The following is a 20,146-nucleotide window of genomic DNA, read 5'->3' as shown; positions in this document are numbered from 1 at the left end:
CAAATACATATTTTATTAATTATTTCTCTCTCCATTTCTTTCTATCACATATTTTATCACAATTAATATATTAATTTGACTTAGTGATATATTAATTTAATAAGAACATGCTTATTAATTAACATATAATAAGTAGAATAGCAAAATATGATAAAATTAAATAAATTAATAATTAAAAAAATTAAATATTTTTGAAATTATTAGTTATTCATTACCATATAATGAATAAATCTATAATCTAATATAGAGATTTGATGTGAATTACCAAAACCAAATTCATCTTATATTATTTTATTATTATATAATGAAAAAATAGCTATTCCATTGTGGAGATTTATGTAAATGGAATAATCAAAAGTTAAATTTATCTTACATTCATAAAACTGACTTTTAACTTTGACTGATCCAATGAGAGTGCTCTTAAAAGAGATGAACTAAACTAAGTAAAATAGGTAGAAATGAAATGAAACTTTAATTTCTTTGTTCCAAAATAATATGTTTCATCACAAAATAAATAATAAAACTTACTAAATAGTTTTAAGAGAAATAAAATCATTTAAATAAATAGAATTCTTTTTAACATAAAATAAAATAAAAAATATTCGATAATACTCTTAAAGAATTAAAATCATTTAAATAAAATAATTTTCTAAAACTATATTTCATTTTTAGGGCTCCAAAAATATAAAGAGGCTTACTTTCAAAATTGGGCTTGGTTCAATAATACTAAAAGTATCCCTTTTAAAAATCACCCGCTATATTTAAAAGTACAGCTTCAATATTTAAAAATCACCTGCTATACTAGACGAGACTCGTGACTAATCGAGAGAAATGAGCCGTTGGTCACAATCTCCTATTCTAAAAATTCTGTCATTGAAATTTGCTCATACTTGATACGAATCCGTTGATGTTGGTCCCCTCATCATCTTCATGCTTCCATACATCTTCATAACTCCAAACAGTCCTTGCGTAGTACCTTGCATCCTTGTGTCTTGGTAATCCTCTGCTGACATACTCGCGTCGTCTTCAATTCATCAATCCTGTCGGTCGTGTAGCACTTGTACCTTCCATGCTACAATCCTCACTAAAGACATTCGAAGTTGCCATCTCATCCTCAACTTGGTCCTAACTTACCTCATAACCATCCATGCACTTTGTAACAATTGTAGTCTATCTATTGTTCTAATCTATTTCTTTCATAAATACATAACTACTTCTAGGCTTTCCTAGCATTCCACAGTTCATTCCTTTTATTTCTAACCTCCTACATTCCTCATAACTTCCTTTATACTCTATGAACTTAACCTCACTTCTATTAGTAGGTGCCAATACTAGTAAACATCATAACATTAAAACATATACATTTCCATAAACTTACTACAGGATAAGAAGACAGGCCTCGAGAAGACTTCAACCTAGGTTTTCTTTTCAATTTTTTGTTTTCATTTCAAAAGTCTTCTTTCTTTGTAAAAAGTTTCTCTCTCTTATTTTAGAAAGTTTGTAGAATCTTTCATAACCTGGGTTTTGCTTTGATACTACCTTGTAATGCTCTCCCATGTGGATGTACTTTAGAAAATGATTTTAGAAAAACAAATGAGACGGTAATTATTAAACCTTTTAAAGCTTTTATTTTCCTTCCTAGGATATAAAAGATTCTACAGTTAAAATTTAAAACTTTACAAATCTAGGAGAGATTTTTGTAGCGGAATCCATTTAATTAAAATACAAAGTTTTTTACAAAATATGATTTTTCATGCTATAGAAAATGCCTAGGCTTCCATCATCTTTTCCTTGGGCCGTGTTTGTCCTGGCGCTTCATTGTCATTTAATTCCTAAGTAGGGTACACATAAAAACGAAATGAGTCGAATACTCAGCAAATATTATTTCATAGTTGTAAAAATATAAAAACATACGTTTCATTCATGCATTCTCACTCATATACATACTTTACATAAAACGTTTTATTTTCTTTAAAATATTACAAGGTGGAGTTTTTCTTTTAAAAAGGGTTTTCTTTCCTCAAAACACTCCCACCTTGTACTTTCTTCCTTAAAAAAACTAAAACCTTTTAAGCATACAATTATTCTTATCACTCTCCATTGGCCAATACACACAGTTACTCCTTGTGTATTGGGGTTAGCGGTCTTTTGGACCTGATTCCGCCCGTGGCCTCAAGTTGAGAATCTCTCAATCAGGGGGCAGCACAGGGTGCACTACCAGTACTACTTAGTCGGCATTGCAATCTGCCCAGTCTTTTGGTACCATCATTCATTTATCAGTCATGATCGTTACGTAGTTTTATACATTAAAATATATATATATATTTTTTAGTCATTTCTTTTCTTTTCATTCATTCCTTTCATTTTCAGCAGTTCATTTCAAAAATATCTTTTCGTAACATAAAGCATAAAATCTCATCATTCATTTCATGGAACATACATGTAATATATACTATGTATAGCATCCAATCACATACATACAACTATTATTTGGGGTTGTTAAAAGGGGTGGGCTGTTGCGGTGGAGGCATTGGGTAAGAAGAGAGATCGAGGAGAGAGAGGGGCGGTTGGAGGCGAGGATAGAGAGGGAAGAGAGAAAATGAAGGGATCTAGGGTTTCAGTTCGGGATTTAATCCTAGCCCTTCATCTAGGGGTCCCAAAATTTAATCTAACGGTGGATATTTAAATGCTTAAAGGGATGAAATAAACTAAGTAAAATAGGTAGAAAATGAAATGAAACTTTATTTAAAATGAAACTTTATTTTCTTAGTCCCAAAAAGAATATTTTTCATCATAAAATAAATAATGAAGCTTATAGTTTTAAGAGAAAAAAAGAACTATAGGAAGATTCAATAATACTCTTAAAGAACTAAAGTCATTTAAATAAAATGATTTTCTAAAACTATATATCATTTTTGCGGCTCCAAAAATATAAAGAAGCTTACTTTCAAAATTAGGCTTAATTCAATAACACTAAAAATACCCCATTTAAAATAATGTTGGACTTTTAAAATATTTCGAAGATTTAAAACACCGGGCTCCATTTAAAAATCACCCGCTATATTTAAAAGCACAAATTCAATATTTAAAACGCATAGACAAGACTCGTGATCAATCGAGAGAAAATGGAGCAGTTGGTCACATATATCCAGACTAGCAATATATAAGAATGTTTCCATAAAATAAAATTACATATTAATAAACAAAGTTTTTTATAGTTTGAGATATTAAGTAGTTAAATACTAATATTAGGATTACATTCCATCAACAATAAAGGTATATAAAACTAAAAATTAATTATAAATAATATTTATTCGTGCTATATGGGGTGACAACAGGCTTTGCAAATTGATCCATAATTAACCTGTTTATTAATCATGTATTTTTTGGTCACTGTTTTGATCCAATCATTACATCAAACATGTGACGCCCCCAAACCTCCGCATGGGATGTAACGGAGACTTAGAGTGTCGAGATGTGCACACAAGGTTACATACCCCCTCTCCCCGCGGGTATGTAATAGCTAATATGCAATGTATCCTAGAAATGTAACTAATAGTATGCAATAATCGCAACAGAAAATAAAGGTGAAAATGAGCTTATGTCAGAATAACTAAATAATCCCAACAATATAGATTTAACCATGAGTTTCAAAACATTAGGTAGCTCAATCTTAGTAAAAATATCAAGTTCTCCAAAAGGATCTGAACCAATTGCTTCATGCATTCTATAGCATGAACGGTTAGGCCTAGAAATATCAGAATAAGATAAAGTCTCCTGTCAACATCTGCTTCCTCCTCAATGTTCTTGATCCACTAGTCCATCGGGTCCATCTACATCTATAACTTCTATAATTTCGAATGAAATGATAGTTGGTCCAAAAAGGGTAAGATTTACTTGAAATCTCAGTAAGTTAGACAACCAACGTGCACAAAGATAGACTATGCATGAAAAATGATAAACATCAAATGCATACAAATGTAGAAAATTTGTATTTGTCTCCCATTCAAATTTCTCAAGAAAATAGATTTTTGATGCACATTTTCTTACAGAGAACATAATTTCACTTTCGTCAAAAAAACTTAGTCCTTCATTATAAAATTATGGAATTAACATAACATTTGGTATCGTCACAGTTCTCCATATGCACTGTGAGTACTTGCCGGTGACCATAGTACAACTTATGTATGGCTAATGAATAATAGAAATGGATCAAAGAAGGAAAATTTGAATCAAAGCTCGAAGAAAGAAATCGAACTAAGCGTGCCTAACGAAAATCAGTATTCCTCTAAGTAAGCAAGATAATCTTCTAAAATCTAGGGTTAACCTAAGACTTAACCTAATGAGGTAAAGAAGTGGGGTGTTACAAAACATAAGCTCGCTTATTTTGTGTGGTGTTCATGTTAGATTCACTAGTCATGTTAAATATTGTCACCCCTAATAACAATCATAGATGGACATGGTCATATAAACACATCCAAAATTTAAAAAAAGTACAATCGACATCCACCTCACTATAAAACAATAAGACCCAGTTTCCAGATGAGATACAAACTATCTCATCTGAGTTGTACTTCATCTTTCATCTGCCTATCCAAATGACAGAATATAAAATCTTATCTCATCTATGATTTCTCAACCATTGCTACAGTAATGATACAGTATTACTACAGTTGATCTGCTACAAAGTTTTATCTGTCTCTATAGTACCTCTACTATCGAGCCCTCGACCCCCACATGCAAACTGATGGGAGTCGCGACGATGGGGTGCTGGCCACTTGGGTCACACACCCCAAGCACATCGTGAAAGCAAGTGTGTGCAGGCATGCAATACATAAGTGTGCAGTTATAAACACAGTGGAAAATAAAAAGGTTAGTCTGAACTGCTAATAGAACTAGAAAATCAAATTACAATACCAACAAAATAATCTATAAGTCACTAGTATCCCAATCTCCGACATAAAATTTAGACAACCCTCTAACTAATTAAAAGGAAAATAGCAACCAAAGCTGCAAAAGGGGAAAGGTACCCAAGTCTTCACTTCTTAGGCGAAACGGATTCTCCAAGCTCATAACTGCCCTCTGCATAAAAAATATACAGTTCCACAAAGTGGAACCGGAGGTGGGAACATCACAATGAGTCTTCACAATCTCAGCAAGTAAAGCCAATAGAATGACACCAAAAAATACAAACACAGGAAAAGTGGACATACCACATCATTTGAAAAATGAGATCTTTCAACAGTGCATGAAACCAATATCCTTCTTAGCATTTTATAAAAAATGCCACGCACCCCAAAAAACCCATATTTCCATTTTTAAAGCATCGATTTAATTACGCGTACACCCTGGTCTCCCCTATGGACCACGCATACACCCTGGCTCCCTTCGTCACACCACGGGTAATGACCGTGCACGTGACTTAGCAATGAGCGATGCCCATGTCCACGTCCGGCATGTACGTTACCAGGCATTCTCTAACCTCCATTATACCCATGGCTGGGCCTTAACAGAAACAGAACGGAACATCATTGAAAACAGATCACATTCAGATACAGATTCAGAACTTCATGCCAAGGTTTTTCAGATGACACATCATATCAAAACAAAATACTGAATAGCTTCAGATCATTTCACATGTTTGAAATAAACAGAATCAAAACATCTTCATTTATTCATAGCAAAAACTTTTAGATTTTCATATTCGCTCTTTTTGCATAATTCAGAAACAAGATGCACAAAATTAGCTCATGTCTACACCAGTCATGATAGAAAAATACTTTCTCTTATATAGAATTTATGCACATGCAAAACAAACATCTGAGGTCGTTTTCAGATTTATTTTAAAAAATAACAAACATGCACATTTTCAAAGTCAACCTCATTTCATTTCTTTTATACAAATCTAGTATATGAACCACGCTTACCTGACTTCCGTGTACAAGATATGCGTTGGATCTGTCCTCTAACAGTATCACAACCTAAAACAATAAACGTGTGATACCCCATATGATATGGATAAGGGTAGGTGGTGTATGAGATCCCACATTGCTTGGGAAGGAGAAGTTCTTGCTCTTTATAAGGTTCTAATGAGGCTCCAATTGTATCATTGACTAGTCCTTTTAGAGTATAGACCATGTGGTTTGGGCCTTCCATTGGGGTGTTTCAAAACGTATACCACATAATTAATAATCCAAATAGGTATGCCACTAAGCTCAATTAATAAAACTTAAACCAGCCCCTTTTTAATCTAAAATTCTCCATAAGATAAAATCTGGACAGCCCACTTCAAACCGTCAATCTTTTCACTCTAGCACCAGCAAGTAATTTCCACCCAACAGCCACTTAACCAAACCCGAATAGCCTAATAATAACCCAAGAATTAACACTAAACAGTCCCAATTACTAGCCCATAACATTCTCCCAAAACCATCTAAATAATCATACTTCTCAACTTCAAGACTTCAAACATAGGCAACCACAACCCAACAGATAAAACACATATACACCATAAATTACATAGGTAATAAATTGTCAAAAGCCTACTACAGTAGTGCAATTCTGACCAATGCTACAACCATATCAATAACACTTTACCACATTCCATAATCCAACCATATAATATCCCAATACTACCAAAAGCTTCGGAAGCGACTTACCAAGAAGAGTCACCAAAGTTTCAAACCTCGAATTCAAGCAAACCTTTGAAGTCTACACCCAAAAATGTCACATAATTCTAATGAAAAAGCTAGTGGTCTGCACAAAGAAGGATTAAGGTCTGAGTGCGTGCACGACAAGCCAAGACAGAGTGGTGTATGCGATTGAAAAACCGAAGGAAAAATAAAATAAAAGAGGATCTACGAAATGTGTAACAGCAAGGTATAGGAACAAAAATTAAGAGTAAGATCAGTGAGTGGGCGGGATAGTTACCGAAAAGAAATTAAAAACACTCCAGAGAAAGAATTCCAACGACGACACCAAGGTTTACGAGACCCACGAAAATGCTGCACAGTGCCAAAGCCCAAAGAAAAAATTCACAAAACTATCGGTGAGGCCAGGAAAAATAGAGAATGAGAGAGAGAACGATGGCTCACCTTCGAGGAACCAAGATTTCGAGGCTCACGGAATAAGCAGCGCCAGCCAAGGGTGAACCAAAAATCTGCGTAAGAGAGAGTCTGAGTAGTTCAAAAATGTGGTGAGGAAAAAACTTCATGTGTGGAACTGAAATTAAAACTGTGGAGACGTGGGGAGCTGTTGCACGGGAATGGAGAGATTTGCGGAATTGCAGAGCAAAGGAAAAAACCAGCGGAGAAGAAAAACAGTGCAGCAGAAAGGGAAAATAAACACTCACCAAACACCGTTCGAGCCTCCCTTCAAGTGATCACCATGGGCCGGGCTTCGTGTAATCGGGCTGGCTTCAATAGAAACTGGGCTTAGAGCCCGAGTATTACACAATTATTGGATGACATGGCAATAGTACAATAAAACAAACACCACAAATTTCACAGTTTCAAAGAATCATGTTTTCCACAACTACACGTGATTCCCAACACTTCACCCGGCCCTTAGTCAACAGTTCATCACCAACTACAGTTATTATCCCAACGCTCCATAGAACCTTGGTCACTTAACCAATCACAACCAGACTGCAACAAAAACACAATTTTCCAATGTAAGTATTCTAAGGGTCAACCTAGAGTTTTAGTTGCAATGTAGGATGGAAAATTTCTGGATGATCAAATGTGCAGCCTAAGGCATCCCGTGAGTGTGCGCGCACACGTCGTGTGGTGGCGTCTAGAGGGGCGAAGTACTGCGGCAGCAGTGAAGTGTACGGAGATGCTTCAGTTGAGTGTGATAGTGGAGGCTTACTGTAATAGTGGTGGTGACTTGTGGCTGGCAACTTGCGTTTATGGGTGGAGTGGCGGCCGTGATCCATGGCAAATCGAAGTGCTTAGTTGCCGTGGGTCCAAAACCACTACTTTTTAGGCACAGTGGAAGAGATCAAGAGGAGAAATGACAAATTTGAGTGGCTCGGCGTGGTGTTCCTCCGAGATGACCGATGACATCTATGGGAATGACAGCAACACAGAGTAAAAAATACCATTTTTGAAGGGGAGATAGGGCTTACCGATGATAGGAGGTGGCGAGACGTGGACAGTGGCTGCAACAACAAGGATGGATGACGGAAATGTGGAGTTTAGGCTAGCACCCGAGACTCACAAAGGAAGAAAAAGGGAGATGGGGCAAACAAGCTATCGAGGAGGAAGGGCTATAGTGGTTGGACGGTGGCAGAGGGGATGGAATGACGCTAATACGTGAAGTCCGCATGGTGGTGGCCTCGGGCGGTGGCACAGCTGCTGCCTGCTAGCGGGATGAGAAATGAAAAAAGAAATTGAGGGGGAGAGAAAGAGAAGAGTTGTGCTGCACTGGGGAAGAAAAGTGATGAAGACTAAGGTTAAAACTCTAGTCCCAAACGTAACCGTTTTGCAAGAGGGGAGGGGCTGGGTCCACAAACACAGGGGCTGGGCTCGCCTCTCAGACATCCACTCACCATAAAATCCAACCTAATGGGCTTCACATGGACTAAGCTGGCTCACCACACACACACTTGAGCAAAGCTTGGGCTCTAGGCTGGGTTTCACATCCTCTCCCCTTAAAAGAATTTTGTCCTTGAAATTTGCAAAGCTAACCATAGCTACTACCCAAGGGCTCATCAAGTTAATAACCTTTGTCTTTTCTTCCATAACTTCTTCTTCTAGTATTACACGACTAGTTCTTCCAATAGTAGATCACGTCCAAACCTCAAGGCAAGCCATGCACTTCAAAATTTCCATTCGACAATAAGCTACTCTAACACCCATGCTAATTCTTCATTACCTCATAAATTAGGTTATGCTATCCATTGTTGATGCTTAAGCTTCAACTACCAAGCCTTTATTGAACACTACACATTGGTGACCTATCAATCTCTTCTCCAATTAATTATCAATGCCCCAAATCCCCCCAACCGATCATTCAATCTCCAAAGGAGAAAATATAGCCTCAAATTTTAAATTCCTAAGTGACCTCAAGTCACAATTGATTCCTGAAGATAATCACAATAATTACTGCCAACCATCAATTCACTAAGTATCGCTTCGATTGTTCACTCTGATCATCTCACGAAAAAGCCTAAGACTAAGATCTCTTGAATTCAACACTATTATATCGAATCCACTTCAACACCTATCCAATCAACTCCTTCCACGCCAAAATGAAACAAAGACCTCTACTCTCCAAAATTCATACCCACTCACATCTCTTAGGAGTCGATTTCTTGCATCCTTAGTCAAAACCAATACTCCATGAAAATGCACAAGTGATCAACTACTACCAAATGACCTAGCATTCCAAATGGCAGAAACAATAACAACATACCAAAGGGTAAGGATTCAACGCTTACTAGAGTCTACCTAGAGCATAATTTCCAACAGTTTCCTTGAAGTGATCTAAGAACTTAGAATCCCATAAACTAAGTCAAGCCCAAGCAGTGGATAAGGTTGAGTAGTCAAAATAAAGCAGTCAGAAGTCTAAAGTGATGAGGCGAAGGTCAGGATTCACTCTAAGGTTTCCCATTGGTAAAAGAAAATCGATCAAACGAATGAAGTCACAATTTGTCACAAAAAGTTTGCTTCGCGAAGTGGCTAAAGAACAATATAGTTCGCAACGGGAATGGGGAAAAAGGATCACAAAGAAATAGGTTCAAGGTTGGTCCTTCCATTGAAAAGCCCCTTAGGAGAATATTTAATATAAACAAAGAACACAATTCGAACTCTTGTCAAAACATGACTAAGTCGCCAAAAGATTTTATCAAGTTGGATAAGTAGGTTGAATTAATAAGATAAGTAGAAAAGTACATAGACAAAAATAAAATAATCAAAATTTCCTCGAAGTCCAACTCTAAAAAGGTTTACAAAAGTAATGGTTTTCCTTCATGTCATTTCTCAAAAGAAATTCAAGGACCACCTAGGCTTGTGCAAAGAATTTCAAATATTTAAGAAATGGACCGCTGTGTTAAGAACAAGTAAAGTCATGCCATAAGCTCTACTGCGTAAAACATTTATGGAAGGACTTATTTTTTTAAAAGGACGACGATTTGAGAAAAACCTTGTCTCACTATTTAGAAGTACTTCTAATCAATAGCCTACTTTCTAAACCATGAATATGAAATTATCGCATCGATGGTTTGGAATGTTTTTTTTCAGAATTAATTAAGATTATCTACAAACAAAACTAATACTCCCAATGAAACAGTTAAATAAAAATAAATTTTTTAGATGCATTAATTGCTCATAGAAATCTGTTAACAATAGTTGGGACAATAACTCATGCAAAGATAGGTTATAAAAACAAAAGGTAATGAAATATTAAATGGACAAGTCATGATATGGTTTATTGAAAGTGATAAATTAACAAATCTCGAATTCAAAAATTTGATTAGTAAATTTCATCTCTAAAAAACTAATGTATAAAAACAATTAAATTTAATTATCATAATAAAATATAATGAAGTTCTTGATCTACTGTAACGCCCAAGTCCCGCACAGGTCGGAGAGTTACTTCCTAACACATAAACTCACATTTCAACAATATAAAAAAATAGACTTCAAATTCCAATATCATATAGAAAATTCGATTCAATCTAATTTCCTCAATATAACCAATTTTCCAAAATGCCAAGCCATCAAATCATAATAAAATTTCTTAATAAAAATCAACAATACTCATAAAAACTTCCTGTGCTTAACCCGCTATACTTAAATCATCTCACCCAATGGCTCATAATCTTGATACTTAGCTGAACCATCATAATATCTAAAAAATATTGTGAAAATAAGGGGTGAGTTATCAACAACTCAGTAAGCAGAGAGCATATACTAGCATGTAAACACGAGCATTTATAAAGTTCGGTACGCAGAACAAGACATTTACTTTCAGAATGCAGAAACAACATTACTTTCAGAATGTATAAACAAAATTTGTTAAAAAACATCAGAGCGAAATTTTCAGAAAAACAAACTTGTTCTTAAAAAGAAAATCCTTTGGCATTTCCAAACTAAAACATTATATTCATATCATCTCATAGCATCACATTGGAACAAATACCATGTTTAACCCCCGTGGTAGGGTTATAAACCACAATTATACCCGTGGCTGGGCCGTATACCATGTTTCACCCCCGTGGTAGGGTTATAAACCACCATTATACCCGTAGTTGAGCCGTATTCCATGTTTTACCCCCGTGGTAGGATTATAAACCACCATAATACCCGTGCCTGGGCTATAAACCACCATTATACTCGTGGCTAGGCCGTATTCCATGTTTCACCCCCGTGGTAGGGTTATAAACCACCATTATACCCGTAGCTGGGCCTTAATAGAAACAGAACGGAACATCATTGGAACCAGATCACATTCAAATACAGAATCAGAACTCCATGCCAAGGTTTTCAGATGACACATCATATCAAAACAAAATACTGAATAGTTTCAGATCATTTCACATGTTCGAAATAAACAGAGTCCAAAACATCTTCATTTATTTATAACAAAAACTTTTAGATTTTTCGTATTTGCTCCTTTTGTATAGTTCAGAGCAGAATGCGCAAAATTAGCTCATGTCTACACCAGTCATGACAGAAAATAATTTCTCTTATATAGAATTTACACATATGCAGAACAAACATTTGAGGTCGTTTCATATTTCTTTTCAAACAAACATGCATATTTTCAAACTCGACCTCATTTCATTTCTTTTATACAAAATTAGTATATGAATCCCGCCTACCTAGACAACTTAGCTTTTTAGAAATTTCCTCAAAAATGTCGAGTCGACTATAAATCATCACCTATAAAAATAATCACATAATTTTCGTAAGTTTTCAATCAATCACGGATTTCGATATTTACACCTAAGCTTCTTAAATAACCTATTTTAATTTCTCAAAACTTAAAACGTTCATAATCCCAAAATATATCATCACTTCCTAAAATCACCAATATCCACCATAATCCACGTCAAACACAAAACATCAATATTTAAACTCGGAACAGCCAACAAATCTCATAGCATAAGCCAATCACACCAACAACTCCATCATCCAATCCAACCGACCCCCTTACTCCTTGGGCTCAGTCTGGCAAAACCAATCAACAGTTTAAATACAGTGTAATATGTTAGTGCAAAAATACATTAAATTCACAAGAATTCTTTGGAAAATACTTACAGTGCTATATAATAATTTCCGGAGGATCACGGAGGTGCAAGAAGCGGAAATGCAGCTGCATAACAGTGCAAAATGCACTATGGCCGTGGGTCACAAATATCCACTTTTCAACGGGTGCAAACAAAGACCCGAGATTGATAGGGTAGAGCCTAGGGATGTCGGTGAAACTAGTGGTGGTGGTGGTGGTTGGCCGTGAGTGGCAACGTGGGCGGCGGTTTAAGGCCAAAATGCTCAAATCGGAGATGGAGATAGATGGGGCTTCACCGGTGACAGATTGGAGCCAAGGATTGGTGCATTAGGTTGCTAAGAGGTCGAGGATGAAGTGGTGAAGAAATGGCGGCCGGTGGTGGCGCGACGGCCGCGCGAGCACAAGGAACGCCACGACATAGGGTTGCGCGTGGGGGCAAACGGTGACGCTAGAGGGGCTGAGATTGGAGGGAGGTGGTCGCCGGAGGGTGGGGAAGGCCGTGGGCTGGGCGGTGTCGCCGGACGGAGGCGCACGGCGGCGGGCTGGGTGAGGAAGGAAAACGCACAGGGAGAGGGAGAGATGGATGTCGCGTGCGGAAGGAAGCAGTTCCGGAAGAGAAAAAAAAGAAAGAAAAAAGAAAGAAGAGATAAAAGAGAAGAGAAAAAGAAAGAGGAAAAAGAAAAAATGGAGGGAAATAAATGAGGTCTAATCTTCACAACTTGGGTCACAAAAATCCAACGAAAATTATTTCAAAACAACAGTTTAAATAAAATAAATTTAAACACAGTGACTAAATAAAATAAAATAATTAAATCCAAAAATACAATAATTTTAAAACCCACAAACTAATTTAAATTAAGAAAAATTTAAATGCATCACAATTATTAATATTATGGAAACATGTCAAATTTAATTTTCACAAATAAAAAAAAAATCATAAAAACAAATCCACTAAAACCTGAAAATTTAAAACAAGAGAATCAATTTTTAAATTAATAACAAATAATCATTCAATTGAAAATACACTAAAATACGGGGTGTTACATCCTCCCCCCCTTAAAAAAAAATTTCGTCCTCGAAATTTGAAAGGTCAAACATGACGCTAAAGCAGGATCGAAGATACAACCCAAAACACGCTAAACCTTCCATAGGCAATTCCATCATACTCGTATTAGTCCCCCAGTGGCACAACATGTCCAATATTCCTAGGGTGGCTATGATATCCAAAATCTCATTTTTTACAAGAGCCTTAATACAACATCCAATGAATCCCAATGATTAATAGCTCTATTCGATAATCTATACTAACCTCAATTGACACCTACGGTAAAACTTCCAAATCTTCATTGTATTCTACCTTTGGTAACCTAATGGTCACTTCCAAAGTTAATCATCAATAACATAATTGGTACAATTGAGCGATTAGTCTCCAACTACAGCTATCGTCTCAAAAATTCGAGTCACAACTAATTTCTCAAAATCAACACAAAATTTGAACTCCTAAGTACAGCCAAAATACCACGCTTCTGCTACGTACTTTGATAATTCGCCACATGCATAAAATTTATGTCCTCATAAAAACAACACCATCAAGTACAAGGTAGCTCCATAACTAATGACCAGAAAACTCTTATCACATTTTGATAGAAAAAATGCTTGATCTCCCAAAACCATGAATTATTACATTTTTTTTTTCCCTCAAAAAAATCACCAAGAATGCCTTCTTGAATCTACACCAACTATCATCCTTAAATTTGGTATGGATCAAATACCAACACTTGCCATTAAAACCCCGAACTAATAACAATCATTATCCAAACTAGATCAATACCTTCAATCCCCAAAGAAACAATCTCTTTGAAAATCCCTATATCTATAACTCAACTCTGATCAATCCCATTTTAATGGTCACAGACTAAATAGTCTTCAAAATGAATCAAGATAGCACACCAAGCCTGTAGAATTAAAAACTTAAATCTTATTTCAATCAGTCTTTAAATCTACAATTCTAAGACCTTAAATTATACCAGAATCATTTTCCGAAATCTGTAAGATCGATGAACTTATATCCAATAATAAAACAATCGACTCCCGAAGCTTTCAAAATCTAAAATATTAAATGATAACAATCATTTCCTAAAGTCTGCAAAACCTTAAACTTTTGGTGAAATTTCCGTAAATCTATCCTTAAAGTTTGATGAACTTACAATCTTCTATTCTAAAGCCTTGAGTCATACATCCATGAAATCGAAAACCTCAAATATCCTACTCCCCAAATAGATCACCCAGACCATGCCTTTCCTTTCAAACCTTGATATTATAAAAGCAAACCAAGTCGATAAAAGTTCAAGCCTACTACACTAAATATTTATACCTAACAATAGTATTCTCAGTCGTACCATCTTCCTGCCATAACTTAATCCTTAACCCACTTTTCAGCTTTGAACGAAACGAACAAAATAAAGTAAACTTAATAAATAAAATAACACAGTTTCAATTCAAATAAAATAAAATCAAACAAAACCAAATAAATTCAATTTAAATAAAAAAATAATAATTTCCAATTAAACCTTTAAACTTAAAAATATTATCTCTTATAGTACACAAAGTAAGCTTGTCGGATCTAAAATCCTTAGACCTCAAAATATCAAACTCAATCATAAAGTCTGCAAAATTTAAAACCTTAAACATCCACAAAATCAGTTCTTATTCTTTACAAATCTACACCTCAAATTTGAAGTTTCTTCCTAAACCCACGGATATCCAAAACTTAAATGTTTTTAGTTTGTAGAACCTCAAACCTATCTTTCTGTCAAACTTAGGTCAACTTCAAAAGCTAAACCTTAGATCATTTCCAAGTCATGTCCTACATCCTACAGAATAAGCTTACGGATCTAAAACCTGAAATGTTATAAAAATCATTTCTTAGAATTTGCAAAATCTAAATCCTCAAATCTGATAAAAATCAATCATAAGGTTTTTAGAATCTCAAACTTAAATATCCAAATGATCATCATTAAATTCCTCAAGTTCCTATACTGAAATCTTTAAATCCTATGAACCCACATAAATCTAAACCTCCAAGGTTTATAGTATGCAGAATTCAAACCTGTCTCTGATACCAACTGCAACGCCCCGGTCCTGCACGAGTCGGAGAGTTACTTCCTAACACTTAAACTCACATTTCAACAATATAAAAAAATAGACTTCAAATTCCCAATATCACATAGAAAATTCGATTCAATCTAATTTCCTCAATATAACCAATTTTTCAAAATGCCAAGCCATCAAATCATAATAAAATTTCTTAATAAAAATCGACAATACTCATAAAAGCTTCCTATGCTTAAACCCCTATATTTAAATTATCTCACCCAATGCCTCATAATCTTGATTCTCAGCTGAACCATCATAATATCTGAAAAATATTGTGGAAATAAGGGGTGAGTTATTAACAACTCAGTAAGCAGAGAGCATATACTAGCATGTAAACAGGAGCATTTTTAAAGTTCGGTATGCAGAACAAGACTTTTACTTTCAGAATGCAGAAACAACATATTTTCTTCCAGAATGTATAAACAAATTTTGTTACAAAACATCAGAGCGAAATTTTCAGAAAAACAAACTTGTTCTCAAAAAGAAAATCCTTTGGCATTTCCAAACTAAAACATTATATTCATATCATCTCATAGCATCACATTGGGACAATTACCATGTTTAACTCCCGTGGTAGGGTTACAAACCACCATTATACCTGTGGCTGGGCCGTATACCATGTTTCACCCCCGTGGTAGGGTTATAAACCACCATTATACCCGTGGCTGGGCCGTATTCCATGTTTCACCCCCGTGGTAGGGTTATAAACCACAATTATACTCGTGGCTGGGCTATAAACCACCATTATACCCATGGCTAGGCCGTATTCCATGTTTCACCCCCGTGGTAGGGTTATAAACCACCATTATACCCGTGGCTGGGCCTTAACAGAAACAGAAAGAAACATCATTGGAACCAGATCACATTCAAATACAGAATCAGAACTCCATGCAAAGGTTTTCAGATGACACATCATATCAAAACAAAATACTGAATAGCTTCAGATCATTTCACATGTTTGAAATAAATAGAGTCCAAAACATCTTCATTTATTTATAGCAAAAACTTTTAGATTTTTCGTATTCGCTCATTTTGTATAGTTCAGAACAGAATGCGTAAAATTAGCTCATGTCTACACCAGTCAGGACAGAAAATAATTTCTCTTATATAGAATTTATGCATATGCAGAACAAACATTTGAGGTCGTTTCATATTTCTTTTCAAACAAACATGCATATTTTCAAACTCGACCTCATTTCATTTCTTTTATGCAAAATTAGTATATGAACCCTGCTTACCTGGACAACTTAGCTTTTCAGAAATTTCCTAAAAAATGTCGAGTTGACTATAAATCGTCACCTATAAAAAAAATCACATAATTTTCGTAAGTTTTCAATCAATCACGGATTTCGATATTTAAGCCTAAGCTTCTTAAATAACTTATTTTAATTCCTCAAAACTTAAAACATTCATAATCCCAAAATATATCATCACTTCCTAAGATCACCAATATCCACCATAATCCACGTCAAACACAAAACATCAACTCGACATTTTTTAGGAATGGTGGTGAAGCTAGGGTAGGGCCTAGGGATGTCGGTAAAGCTAGTGGTGGTGGTGGTTGGCCGTGGGTGGCAGTTTAAGGCCAAAATGCTCAAATCGGAGATTGAGATAGATGGGGCTTCACCGGTGATAGATCGAAGCCAAGGATGGGTGCATTAGGTTGCTAAGAGGTCGAGGATGAAGTGATGAAGAAATGGTGGCCGGTGGTGGCGCGACGATGGCGCACGAGCACAAGGAATGCCGCGACATAGGGTTGCGCGTGGGGGCAGACGGCGATGCTAGAGGGGCTGAGATTGGAGGGAGGTGGTCACCGGAGGGTGGGGAAGGCCGTGGACTGGGCGGTGTCGCCAGACGGAGGCGCATGGCGGCGGGCTGGGTGAGGAAGGAAAACGCATGGGGAGAGGGAGAGATGGATGTCGCGCGCGGGAGGAAGCAGTTCCGTAAGAGAAAAAAAAAAAAAGAAGAAAAAAAAGAGAAGAGAAAAAGAAAGAGGAAAAAGAAAAAATGGAGGGAAATAAATGAGGTCTAATCTTCACAACTTGGATCACAAAATCCAACGAAATTATTTCAAAACAACAGTTTAAATAAAATAAATTTAAACACAGTGACTAAATAAAATAAAATAATTAAATCCAACAATACAATAATTTTAAAACCCACAAACTAATTTAAATTAAGAAAAATTTAAATGCATCACAATTATTAATATTAAGGAAACATGTCAAATTTAATTTTCACAAATAAAAAAAAATCATAAAAATAAACCCACTAAAATCTGAAAATTTAAAACAAGAGAATCAATTTTTAAATTAATAATAAATAATCCTTCAATTAAAAATACACTAAAATACGGGATGTTACATCTAAATTCTCGCCAAACCTCATTCTCAATTGGGCAGCATTCTGAACTTATGTTTTATGTAAACCAAAGAGGTAGATGTTAAAAAGTAAAAGTGTCACGGGAGAATGTCCATGACCAAAGATGCATACAATAGTATGTTCCATGTATCCGGCACTCCAGGCAAACACCAGTGGCTGCAATCAGCATAGGACTCTGGTTGTCTTCGTTGCATTGCCGTAAGACGCTTCCCTTGTCTTGTTGTGTAAACTGACGTATGCGCATCTTTTCGATACTGAGTTAGTTTTGTGATGTTCAAATACCTCACCGGTGTCCTCATGCGTCCAATTGTTTTCTCAATGACCTCTTCAATCGGATTGGGAAGTTTTGCTACATAGGACTCATCCTTGATGGGTTGGGTTTGATTGTAGCACCATTCCTTTCCATGGTGTGTAGGTGCCAAGCTTCGGAAAAAAACCTTTGTAATGGTCATGTCTACGTTGCGATCAATCCAACGAGACCAGGTCTTCATTGCCTTCCCAAATGCTGATTGGATCTCCATCTCCGACACCACCTTTCCTTTATACTGAAACAAGTCCCATCTGCAGGTCTTTCGTATTAGATATAAATTTCATTCGGATCCAATTTATCTTAAAATATAAAATAAATAATAAAATTCCATTCTTTTCATTAGTTTAAGTTTTTAGGACAAGTGTCAAGTGACGATTTTATATGATATCAGAGCATAGGTTCAAATTAGTTCGAACCCTAACTCTACGTGACTTTATCTTATTTAATTATGTATTTATTATGTGTTGGACCAATTTAATGAAAGAAAGTCTGGCTCATACGTGAGGAAATGTTAAGATATAAAATAAATAATAAAATCTACTTGATCTTCCTATTAACTTAAACTTTTGGGACAATTGTGATTTCACAATCTATGTACGTATCTTGCAAAATGACACGAAACATTACCTAGAAAGCTTACTTTTTCAAACTCCCACGATGAAGCCACCAATGACCACTGTTAAATAGCATAATATTAGCACCACGACAGCTCCTTTCCCAGTCAGAAAGTTTGTCTATCCTTAGAATTCGGCCACCAAGTTCTTGCTTTGGTTTCAATTGCACTAGAAAAGGGCTCCAATAGAACTCCACAGAACAATTGTATTGCTGTTGTTAAGGCCGTTGGCAATTATAGTGAGGCCTATAGTCACTTCAATGAAGAAATAAAATCAACCGTGGTGCGGCTGAAATTCATAAGAAAGTACTGTTCTCTCTTACCTTCGCTCTAAAAAACCTGGAGCGTCCCTTCATATAAACATCGGCTTGCGAGGAAGGAATAGCAGAGTAAAGAAGGCAAACAAGAGACTCATATTGATTTCTGTTGATGGAATCGCCAACTATAATCAATCTCTTCCCTTTAAGTCTCTCTAACATATCTGTACCATTAAACCTGGGAAATCCAGCCTTGTAAAAAATGGACGTAATATATATATATATATATATATATATATATATATTTGCATGTATGTATGTGTGTGTGTTGGCAAGCTTTTAACTTATTACCTAGGAATCTGACACCTCTTGGCTTCTCAGCTCCAATTTTCGTATTCAAAATCTGATCTGCCATTCCTGTGGCAACTAACTTGGTCACTAAGAAATGGACAATGTGATCCATGATACAGAGGACTTTTCGTTGGGTCATAAGTCCATTTACCATCAAAGATATTGCAGCTATCTTCCTTCTCGTTAACGTTTGTTCCATTTCCTGTTGTGTTCGATGGTTGCAAGAACTGCATGTCAGCTACTGGATATTGATTCGAGTCGTTGGACGATGTCATGGTTATGGCAATGTTTCCGGAAGCAGCGAAAGCCATGTCAGCTGCTGAATGCCTCTCCGAGTCATTGGATGATGTCGTGGATATGGCAGTGTTCCCCGAGACCAAAAGGTTTACGCCGTCTTGGTCATGATTCAGAGAGTAAAGCAGGATGATGGAGCCTACGAAGCATGCAAAGATGCAGAACCTCCATTTTTCATTTATGGTGGAACAAATCTCCATTAATGCTGTAAGTTCTGTTTGAGTTAAGCTGAAGATCAGACCGTAAGGATATGCTTTGGGCAGCCTCTCCTTTCTGGCCCCAAAGCTCCTAGATCCTAATATCTCTAGCTAAACGTCCCGTAGTGGCCACTACAACACCCATCCCTTATCTGTGTTCTTGACCTCTGGCTAGCTGGCTAGCTGGCTATCTGGCTATCTTTCCCTTTCCATCTTGCTGTAATTGCCTACATATTGTCCCTGTTAATGTTATCCATCTTGACTGCGTAGTCTGGGTAGTTTTTTTTTTTTTAAGTCTGGGATGTCCTTGTCCAAAAACTTTCGTATCGAACAAAAGAGTCACATGGCGTAT

General features: G+C 36.1%; 1 protein-coding gene across 3 annotated transcripts; it reads right to left on the bottom strand.

Annotated features, from left to right (window-relative positions):
• Positions 1-17,724: 17,724 nt before the first annotated feature.
• Positions 17,725-19,932, bottom strand: LOC109000461 (protein trichome birefringence-like 1). Of its 3 annotated transcripts, XM_018977331.2 has the most exons (5): positions 19,455-19,930; positions 19,304-19,369; positions 19,019-19,190; positions 18,723-18,907; positions 17,725-18,333 (listed from the first exon to the last, which is right to left on the bottom strand). In XM_018977331.2, exons 3-5 carry the CDS (start codon positions 19,172-19,174, stop codon positions 17,850-17,852), a joined length of 825 nt encoding a protein of 274 aa, XP_018832876.1. In that variant the 5' UTR covers positions 19,175-19,190; positions 19,304-19,369; positions 19,455-19,930; the 3' UTR covers positions 17,725-17,849. The 3 variants fall into 3 exon arrangements, 2 of the variants coding, with proteins under 2 accessions (XP_018832876.1, XP_018832875.1); XR_004801288.1 differs by having other exon boundaries at positions 18,723-18,941; positions 19,304-19,932; XM_018977330.2 differs by having other exon boundaries at positions 19,304-19,930.
• Positions 19,933-20,146: the final 214 nt, after the last annotated feature.

Source organism: Juglans regia, chromosome 1 (assembly GCF_001411555.2).
Source record: "Juglans regia cultivar Chandler chromosome 1, Walnut 2.0, whole genome shotgun sequence".
Classification (NCBI taxonomy): Eukaryota; Viridiplantae; Streptophyta; class Magnoliopsida; order Fagales; family Juglandaceae; genus Juglans; species Juglans regia.
This window is presented reverse-complemented; position numbering and strand designations above follow the sequence as displayed.

Excerpts from the sequence above, each read along its gene's own strand:
- LOC109000461 (XM_018977330.2), bottom strand. The coding sequence starts at position 19,174 with ATGTTAGAGAGACTTAAAGGGAAGAGATTGATTATAGTTGGCGATTCC. Across the intron at positions 18,908-19,018 it reads CCAGGTTTTTTAGAGCGAAG|CAATACAATTGTTCTGTGGA; the intron begins GTAAGAGAGAAC and ends CCTTAACAACAG. Across the intron at positions 18,334-18,722 it reads CATCGTGGGAGTTTGAAAAA|ATGGGACTTGTTTCAGTATA; the intron begins GTAAGCTTTCTA and ends AAAGACCTGCAG.